The sequence below is a fragment of the Choloepus didactylus genome, chromosome 1, assembly GCF_015220235.1.
Source record: "Choloepus didactylus isolate mChoDid1 chromosome 1, mChoDid1.pri, whole genome shotgun sequence".
Taxonomy (NCBI): Eukaryota; Metazoa; Chordata; class Mammalia; order Pilosa; family Megalonychidae; genus Choloepus; species Choloepus didactylus.
The window spans coordinates 158,101,836-158,112,451 of record NC_051307.1 but is presented as its reverse complement, the minus strand read 5'-3'; the positions used below and the strand labels follow the sequence as shown (position 1 = coordinate 158,112,451).

General features: G+C 39.4%; 1 protein-coding gene across 3 annotated transcripts in view; it reads left to right on the top strand.

Moving 5' to 3' along the window:
- The first annotated feature begins 1,543 nt into the window (after window positions 1-1,543).
- ARMC8 (armadillo repeat containing 8) overlaps window positions 1,544-10,616 on the top strand; it is a 117,965-nt gene continuing 108,892 nt past the window's right edge. For all 3 annotated transcript variants that reach the window (XM_037844224.1, XM_037844234.1, XM_037844217.1), the window contains exon 1: window positions 1,544-1,834. Coding sequence is in view for 2 of the 3 variants with exons in the window: in XM_037844234.1 (XP_037700162.1) it covers window positions 1,790-1,834 (45 nt within the window). In the remaining variant the exon portion in view is untranslated. The remainder of the gene's footprint in view (window positions 1,835-10,616) is intronic.

Genomic DNA, 10,616 nt, shown 5'->3' with positions numbered 1-10,616 from the left:
GCATGAAGACATGGGGTGGGGGGGTCATCTAACCTGTACTCTGAGCAGAGGCTTCCTGGAGGATGTATTGCTTGAGTTGATGGATGGAGCGTGGGTCAAATTAGCATACAAATGTCAGCTGAAAATTCAATTGATACCTCCGTATGCTATATGCAAGGGATATGCTTTGCTTTGTAGTGGTATGCAATGATTTTAGGTGGTACAAGGATGGACATTTACACTTTCTTGTGGTTATGTATCCATGTTCATGTGTACTAGAATAAAATAATAAGGGACACAACAAACTTGATTTTACAGAGTATTATGGTTCAGGATTAGGCTAAAATTTTTAAATGAAATTGGCTTTAAAGAGAAATACTGAGTAAATATTAATACCCAGGTGCAGATTGGCAAAGATTGTGAAGGTGATATACAGATTACTGAAGTTTGAGAAACAGTGTTATAGAAGAAGGAAAATCTGAGATGAAATTCCTCCCTTTCAGGAACTCACGGTTTATTGAGGAACACAGACCCATAAGTAAGGGTGATAAATGCTACAATAAATTTAGAACCCAAGTACAAGGGAAAGGTAGGAAAGCAGTGAAGAACAGACTGAAAAAGCAGCTAGAGGCTACAAGGCCAGTTGCACCGCTGTTGCTCTAGATCACGGAAGAAGTAAAAACAACGCGAAATAGGAGTGGCCATAGAAATGGAAGGAAGACAACTAATGTAATAGGCTCATTGCAACCATTCCAAAAAAACCTTACTGGTTGTGAGTAGGTCGAAGGTGAAACCTGTTCAGCGGAGTCAAGGGCAGTTTTGTTCACACCGATAAAATGGAGTCGGAGAGGTGCATTAATCACCAGAAAACATAAATAGGAGCATATTTTTATTTGGCTTCATTTACCAGAGCTTTTCAGTGTGAGTTATTCAGATATTTGCCTCCATTTGTCCCGCTTGACTGGAGAAATGCTAACACATATATAGAAGTTTATATGTTTCAGGAAAGTTCTAAGCGATTCACATTTATTGACTCCTCTCTCCTAGTAACCCTTATCTTAACAGATGAGGAAACAAGGGTAAAGTGGTTAACTCGCCCGAAGTAACGCTGCTGCTAAGTGAAACTGCAGGGATTAAACCCAGGCATAATTAACACTACACCAGACTAAGTGGACGGGGCAGATCACACTTCGTCATAAGGTGGTGAAACACTGACTCTTATTGGTGGCAGAAGACCTGATTCTGAGATCTGGTTCTGTTGGATAACCTCAGGCAAATAGCCGCTTAAGAAAGGTTTTGCTGAGCCACTGTTTCTCCACCTGTAAATGGTGCAAAGAGAGAGTGATATAATTAATGTACAAGTGCACTTCAAACTATGTACGTGACTCCATGTACTAGTATTCCGGAATATGAATGCCCGAGCTTATTATACATTGCAACGCCTCAGTCTGGGAGTTTATAGCTCCAGAGTCAGACTCCGCTCCTGAAGCTCCGCCTACCGCGAGCTGCAGGTGGGGCCAGACGATCTTCTTTGCGCATGCGGAACCCGGTGCCCGCGCCCACCTCTAACCCAGGCTGAGAGTAGCTGCTGTTTCTGAGAGGACGATTCGTAAGGAAGTCCCTTGCGCGATTCTTCTTTGCGTTCCCTTCTGCGGGCTCTTCTGGTACGCCACCGGCGTCCAGAGCATGGCCAGTTCTCGTCTACCTGCCTGACTTTCTACAGAGGTGACTGCCATTGGCTCAAGGGTGCGCTGTCGAAAGTGCTAGCCCCCGCGCCGGCGCCGGCAGCAGCCGGGTGGGAAGGCTCAAGATGGCGTGCCTGTTGGAGACCCCAATCCGCATGAGCGTCCTTTCGGTGAGTGACCCGCCGTGGCCTCCCGCCAGTGCAGAAGCTGGGCCCGTCCCGCATCATTCCCCAAGCGCGGCGCACCTCCCGGGCACCACCCCCTTGGGTGGCCTCTGGCTTAGCCTTGGGCCGGGGAGTGAGGGAGGGCGAGCGAATGGGAGAGACGGGACCCTGGCCAAGCCAGAGACATCTCTGACTTCCGGGGCTTCCGCTTGTGCAGATTCCCAGGGCGGCGTTCCGCGGGCGGGGTGGTTGGGCGAACCGAGTGACTAACCTGGCGGCGCAGCTAGGGCTTTGCCAAGCGCCTCTCTGAGCCTTCTTAGCGATGCCGCTTCACTCTGGCCGAGCGCTACCCTGTGAAGCGAAGCGCTAGCCACTGGCCTGGGAACCAGCGCCCACTCAGCCCCCTGAGGCTTTGGCAAGAAGTGGTGCAGGCTCCTTGCCCCCGCCCAGCCTCAGAGCTGCCAGCCCGTGTCTGTGTAGCTTCCGTCGCGTCCCAGCAGCCGGCCACGGGCTGGAGCCGGAGCTGCTTGCTTTTTGGCAAAGAGGATTTCACATCAGCTGCAACATCTTTTAGAGTATGTGGTTGTTTAAGCCCCTTATTGCCGGTTTGCTCAGGAGGTTGCGGTTCTTAGTTTAAGAGCGATACATGCTCCTTATTCCAGGCTTTCATTTTTTTCTTTAAGGGGAGTCGGATATTGAGAAAAGAAAGATCCTATTTTCCTATTTTGGAAGAAGAGAACTCTTGCCAGGAAGTCATACCTAGTTTTAAAAAAAATTTTTTTTTCTGAAACAGACTTGCACTGTGTTGCACTTGAGAGATCCAGGACCAGGGGTGAAAGTTACGGAGAGGTGATTTAGAAGGATTTTGCAACAAATTCGAGCTGTCCAACTCTGAGAATGGTCATTTCACCAGTTATCCATTTGCCGTTGTTGGAAACAAGCAGGGAAAGACTGGTTGACCATATTTTAGACTTGTGATGGAAGCCACTCTGATATTGAGAGGGTAGTTGGAAAGTTGGAATATAAATAGATGACTTTTGTCTGATTCCCAGAGTCTTTGACTCCAGCTAGTTTCTTTTCCCTTCCCTGACTTCTCCTGCAAACACATTTGTCTGAAAGCACTTAGGACATTTGTTTATGATTTAAAATTATACCACATACCACAACCTCAAAAAGGCAAAATAATACAGTAATAATTTAATTTGGTGTCCTGTCAACAGTTTTGTCCCCTGATCCATTTTAGCAGTACTTTTTTTTAAAACTGCAGCTGGGGAAATACTGTTCACTTAAATATTGAACTAGATTAGTACATTACTCCACCTCTGACTGTATACCTAGGAATGTCTTATGGGAGAGCAGACCGATGACTTCTCCCTTATTTTGTTCTAAAAAAGGGGCTATGTGTCTGGACTGTTCTCAGGTCCCCTTTAAGAATTTTGTTTAGGTTTCAATTATCCTTCAATTTACTGAAGCTTCTTTACTTTTTGTACATTGTTAACTAGTATAGTGCATATGATTGAAGAATTTCTTTTGTTTCACTTCTCCAATAAATAATATTTTCTTTTTGTTTTTATTCAAAAACTTCTTGAAGAGTATTCTCTACTTCTAGTTGGGATTTGCTGTAGCCCTAGTCTCATTGGGGGCTTATTTTTAAAGATTATCATAGTCTCAAAGTCTGGTCTATTGGCTCTTCAGTCCTAGAACCTTGGGAAACCAGAGCTTTGGATAAATGACTTACAACTGTTTAAACTCATGTGGCTGATTTGTATCAGGACTGATTTTACTTACTCAAAGTGAAGAGGGTACCTTTCAAAGTGCTACCCAGGGCACCACTTTTTAGAATACAAAGTGCAGATGGAGCTGGAAATAGTAATCATAAATTATGCTGAATAGTTCTTTCCTTTAATAAGCTAGTTATTGTGTGCCAGTAATATACAAAGCCCTGTATTGTGTACTAATTTAGAGGAATGCAAGGTTGGGATCAAACATGCCCTCAAGGAGCTCACAGTCTGGAAGACTGTGTAACTTAGTAAGAAGGAAATCACATTGTTTTGAAGGATTTTTAGCTAAGGCCCTTTATAACTTCTCCCTGAGAGATCTCATTCTTTATCCTGGCCTAAACTGTGACTGACACACGCATCAACATTACCAGCCTTGACTTGTCGTACTTCTAGTCTCACATCTTCAATTGTGTGGATGTCACCCAGCATTTTCAACAAAACACATTCCTTCTTCTTAGAGAATGACTTAGTCATGACTTCCCAGTTTCTGTTAATGGTACTGTCTTTCACTGATCACTCACTGTTAAGCCTTCTAAAGGAATCATCTTTGACTCTTCCCTCTCTTGTGCCCCTGTATCTCATCAGTCATTAAAGTCTGTTGGTTCTTCATTCTTGGTGTTTCTCATAATCTTTTTGTAGCCGTGACCACCGTCTCATTTAAGACCTTATCATCTTGTGCCAGCACGTCCACAGTGTCTTTGCAGTTATTTTACCCTCTCAGTTCAATTCTATCATCCATGTTAATTTTCCTAAAGAATACTTTGTACATACCATCTCCCTGTTGTCAGTTCTTGAGTAGGTTCCTTTTGCCAAAAGGCTGAAGTTCCTATTCAGCTTTGGATTTGGGATTTGCATAAACCTCCTATCTCATATAAACTGGCTGTCTCAGGTTGAAGTGATCTTGACTTCTTCCAAACCCCAGTAATTCTTACTGTCTGCCCACAGATTTGTATATATAGATCATAACTTTGTAGGGATATATTCATTTTGAGCTTCTGTCATTTGCTAGGTTTGGCAGCAGGCTCTGGGAATACATTGGTGAGCTATATAGCCCTGTCTCTGCCCTTTTGGAGTTTATAGCCTAATGGGAAAATAGGTTTCAAATAATCACATAGTTTTTTGTGAATGGTGGTTAGTGTATGAATAAAAAAAAATAGAGTGCTGTGAGAACATGTAATAAAGGAACTTGATCTAATAAGGAGGAAAATGGGGAGAGTAAGGAAGGGTTTCCCTGAAGAAGTGACACTGAGCCGAGAGTTGAAGGATGAGTAGGAGCTAACTAGAAGTGATAGAAGAGTGTTTCAGGCAAAGGGAACTGCTATTGCAGAGGCTCCGAGGCTTTTAATAATAATTGTTTTATCTTACCTTCTAAGAGAGTAAAATAGTTTAAAGGTAAGTGCTTGACCTTTTCTTTTTAATCCCACTACTACTTTAGCACTATGTCTTGCATATGCTAGGTACTCAATAAATGTTTGATTGAACTATCTGTTTGGGGGAGTTCGACAAACTCTCCGGCTCTCTCTACACCATGAACACCCCTACTCCTCGTTGGTTTGCACTTAGCATGGCAACATTACCATTTTAAACAAATTTCTAAATTCTTCCATGTTTCCAAAATTTATGGATTATTTTACATTGATTGCATTTTTAAAAACTTTATTTAGAAATAATCATAGAGTCACAGGAAGCTGTAAAGACAGTGCACTGTGTACTCTTCACTCAATTTTTCCCATTGGTCACATCTTACATTACTTTAGTATAGTATCAAAACCAAGATATTGATATTGGTATAAAGTGTGTGTATAGTTCTGTATCACTTTATCAAAATATGTATATTCATGTAGTCACCACCACAGTTGAGATACAGAACTATTCATCACCACGAAGATCTCGTTAATGCCCTTTATTGTCATATCCACCCCCAACCACTGTTCCTAACCCCTGGAAATCACTAATCTTTTCTCCATCTCTGTGATTTTGTCATTTTCAATAATGTTTCATAAATGGAATCATGTATATATGACCTTTTGAAACTGGCTTTTGTCACTCAGAGTAATGCGTTTGAGATCCATCCAGGTTTTTGCATGTTTCAATGATTTGTTCCTTTTTATTGCTAAGTAGGATTTCATGGTATGAATGTGCCACAGTTTGTTAAACCATTTACCTATTGTAGGACATTTAGGTTGTTTGCCTTTTTTGACTATTATAAATGACTACAGTAGTCATGTACAACCTTTTATGTGGACATGAGTATCCATATTTCTGAGATAAATACCCAGGAGTGCAATTGCTGGGTCATATGATAATGTATGTTTGGTTTTTGAAGAAACTGCCAAATTATTTTCCAGATTGGCTGTACCCATCAGCAGTGTATGAGAGATTCATTTTCTCCACATACTTGCCAGCATTTGGTATTGTCATAATTTTTTATTTTAGCTATTCTGATAGGTGTGTTGTGATATCTCATTATGGTCTTTGCTTTTGCCTAATGGCTATTAATGTTGAAAAATTTTTATTGCTTATATGTCATCCGTATATCCTATTTGGTGCACTGTCTCTTTATGTCCTTTTGCCCTTTTCTAATTGGATTGTTTGCTTTTTTACAGTTGAGTTTTGGGAGCTCTTTATATATTCTAGATGAGTTCTTTATCAGATAGGTACTTGGCAGATATTTTCTTCCAGCCTGTAGCTTGTCTTTTCTTTCTTAACCATAGGCAAAAAATTAATCTTGACCTAAACCTCAGACTCTGTACAAAAATTAACTCAAAATGGAGCATAGATTTAATTGTAAAACGAAGTGAAACTTTAAAATAACACAGGAGAAAATCTGCAGAGTATAGGACTTGGTGAAGAGTTCTTAGACGTAACACTAAAAAGAACAACCTGTAAAAGAAACTATTGATAAATTGAACTTCATAAAAAACAAAACAAAAAGCCACTTGTGTGAGAGACCCTTAATAGAGGATGAGTGCATTTTACTTTAGTCATTTTCTAATGGTATCAGAGAGACAGCATAGTAAAATGCCTTTAAATCATATCATAGACTGATACAGACAGCTGAAGCACTTGTTATTTTAATTGCCTTCTCTATAATCTTTTCACAAGATTATTATTATTATTATTATTATTTGGACAAGCAGTTATTAGAATTCTATAGGATATTCCCAGTGTGAATACTCCTTGATTTTTTGTTTTTTTTCCTCCTGTTCTTGATGATGATAAACCTCTTGTTGGCCTTGCCTATAGCTGCATTTTGATTCATTCTCTTTCTTGGATAACTGACAATAACCAGAAAAAAAATTTTTTGTCCTCTTGTTCTTATTCAATTTTAAAATACCTAGTGTCAGGGGCCAGGGATTCCAGTGATTCTGACGATATCTTTTTTATTTCTGGTTTGGCAATTGTTCTGCACTGCCACCTACCATCTTGATTTCTGGGTAAAGATGTGGTATTATTTGATAAAAGAAAATTCCTGCTACTTTTTGGAAATTGGAAAACAGCTGCCTTCACTGAGCAGTTGTGCTTTGATCCCTGGGACTGTTTAGATAGGAATTAAAGGTACTCCAAGTAAGAGTTGTTTTATATAAACAGTCCACACTTGTCACTTTAATAAAGGAAAACCATTTTGACCTCGTTCCATAAAATCAGAAAAATAAAGAATGAAGAATAAAGCTCTTTATTCTTACATATTCATATAATGGAGTTATTGGGGGAATGAGGAGATAGCATTATGCTTTGTATTAAAAATGAAAAATTGTGGTCCAATGGGAAGTTTCCAGCCTTTAGAATCTGTTAATAATTGGAGATCCTTATCAAGTGGAAAATGTCTTTTGCCTCAAGGACATTTTAAAGAATTTATTGAGCTGTCAAAAAGCTGTAAGTGGTGGCTATTAGAACCAACATAGGACAAACAAAGTAAGGCATTTGTGGGTCTGGGCACAGCCAAAGTGGGATAGATAGAGATTAGAAGTGGCCCATGAAATTGGCATGTTTGTCACAGGCCACAGTGTAGACGACCAGCCAGACAGATCCCGAGTAGTACCATGAGTCAGATAGTTCCCAAGTAGTGCCATGATAGGAAAACTAATGCACCAACTGCTGAAAGAGGCAGACTGTGGTCTGAGTCTGAGTCAAGCACCATGGATAGCTCCAAGGCAAGGGTGTTACTGTCTCTAAGAAAATAAGCCCTCTGAAACAAACAAGGCCCTTTGTATCAGGAGGCAGCTCTGGCCTGTCAAGACAAAACCACTTCTGGATTTACCATGAAAGAAGAAGAATGGTACCCAGCATCTCTAAATCATTACTTGATTGCAACTTTGAATAATAATTTAAACTTTTCTTAAGGTCCAGGGCAGTATCGTACCCATGTCTGAATAGCCTGAGTCTCATTATGTCAGGATTGAGAAGTAGGCATTTAAATGCATCTGGTAGATTTCCTGGCCATCTTATCATCTTGGGGGGCAGAGGGGGTGAGCTAAATGAGCCTGAACCAACCTGGGGGATATCTCAGTCTTTGTAAAAATTCTCACATCCTTTGTCGCTCCTTTCATGCTCCTCAGAGATAGTTCTTGCTCTTTTGGACTTTTAGATAATGCTATTTTGCACCATAGATCCTTAGTTCATTTACTCTATCTGGAGAGATCTCTTCTTGACCCTCAGTGTTCAGGCATTCTCATCTCAACTGAAGAAATAAGGAAATGAAGGCTCAGTAAATGAATAGAATATAGTAGTGAGATGAAACCTTGAACATCTAAATCCAGATAACTCTTTGTGATTTGTATCATCACTGGAATGCCTAGTTAGAAGCATAAATGCTAAATTGCTTCCAATTCTTGTGACTACCAAAGCATGTTTATAGTAATTGTTAAAATTATACAAGAACTGTAAGAATATATTAGCACATTAAGAACTCAAAACACTACAGAAAAAGTTAAAGCTACTTTCACATCCCTTTCAATACCACTGTGTTCTGGTGTTTCTATTATGAAAAAAAAAAAAAAAAAAAAACTTCCCCCTTTGTGAGAGTGCAAAATAATGAAACCTGTGTCTCGAAGAATCCTGCATATAGTCTTTAGTTCATGCTTGCCATTTTTTATTGTGGGAAATTCAAGAACCAGAGAGGCTGGTGTCTCCAAACACCCACTTAAGTTTTTTTTTTTTCATACACACAGCCTTAGATCTTAGAAATTTATTTTCAAACTTTATGAGCGTTGATTAATTTACTATTTGTTTTTAGTAAGTTCTCTTAACATGTAAAGTGTGATTATCAGTCTTAATGTAGTTATTTATTGAGAGGCTGGGGTTGCCTCTTATCCAAGTAGATAAAATTAAAAATTATATTCCATATGTATATGTTAGCATTTTCATGATTATGCTTGTGAAATTAAAGCAGATTGTATTTTAGGAATTTCATTTGCTTTCAGTATGTTATATTCTACACTGATGGAACCCAGCAGAACTATGAAATGACAGTTTAGAAACTTTTCCAAAGTTGAGTATCAGAGGCTATGAAAAGCAGGGGTTTGATTTAGTCTGGGATTGATGAGTACTGTGAACCTCTAGAAATACCAAAGAATGAATCACATGAGAAGAAATTTAAGGATAAAAATAGTTGCAATTAAAAAAATGTTCTTGTTCATGGGAATTGTATATGTGAATTATAGTGTTTGTTTAAGGATGTGTGCAGCTTGCTCTCATATGTTCAGAAGACAGAGCAGTAGATGATGGATGATAGATAGGGAGAGAGGGAGGGAAAGAAAGAATTGGCAGTGTGACAGCATGTTAAAGTTGGTGGATCAGCGTATCAGGAGAGGGAGGTCAGGGTATGCTGTGTATGGGGTTTGCATTGTTTTTGCAACTGTTCCTGTAACTTTGAATTTATTTCAAAATAAAATTAAAAAAAAAAATAGTTGCAAAAATTCTATGTGAGAGGTCTGAAAGAATTGAATGTTTTAAATCAGATTGACTCCTAATGGTGCCAGAAGTTTACCAGGATACAAAAAGAAAAAAAAATAGAAACCAAAATCTTGGGTTTAAAATAGTACTTAGGTGGGGGTTTTTGTTTGTTTTGTTTTGTTTTTGTTTTTTGTTTTTCCTAATTTTCTCTCCTTTTAGAGGCAAGTGGAAATTTTGGAATACATAGGAAGGGCTTGATAGCTGTCTGCAAGTAAAAGGTCAGTCTTTGCTGAAGGTATTCCTTTTCTTGTGTTGTTCCAGAGGTCGGCAGCTTTTGTTGTCCTCCCTAAGGAAATGTTCCCAATTTCCAAAGTATTATGAACGAGTTGCCTCATAATTTTTTTAATGGTGAAATGAACCCTCTGGCAGAGAAATACTGTGTATCACCAGAACTCTTTAAGCAACAGTAAGATGGCATTTAAGATTTTGTGACTTTCCCTGTCTCACGGGTAGAACAGAGGGAGAGAAATGATTTGAAATTAAGGCACCATTTAGTAAAATGCTGCTTTTAGAGTATTGGTTTCTAATATTCTGGATTGAGGCAGCCCTAATCTCTCTACAGACAAGTACAACAAGCCCCAGGTGTCCCTGGGCTTTAAAATGAATAATTGTGTATTTGAGACCGATCTAAGCAGTGCACTTATTTGACTTTTCAGAAAATGTCAAAATGATGAAGTATTTTTTGGACCTGAGGGTTTTGGAGGCATCAGAAAACCAAATTTTGGTTTCAAACTGTCTGGGGGATGGGGAGGAGGTTCTGGAGCTCCCAGTTGAATGGAGCATTAAGAGTTGTTTCAGTCAGTGGTTCCTAGCCCTATCAGACTCAACACCCCCTTTTTATGACAAATATTTGATAGTTCCTCCTTGGCTATCTTGAAATGAAATGCATAGATAATTTAACTATCCTCATGTGTAACTTTTTTTAAGTTGGCTTAGTGCCCAGCTGTATTAAGGGAGGAGGAGCCGTAGTTTAAAATACCATTTAAATGTGTAAATGCTTAGATACTACTATACTGGAAAGAAATAATAAAGCAGTATTATGTTTGGAAATG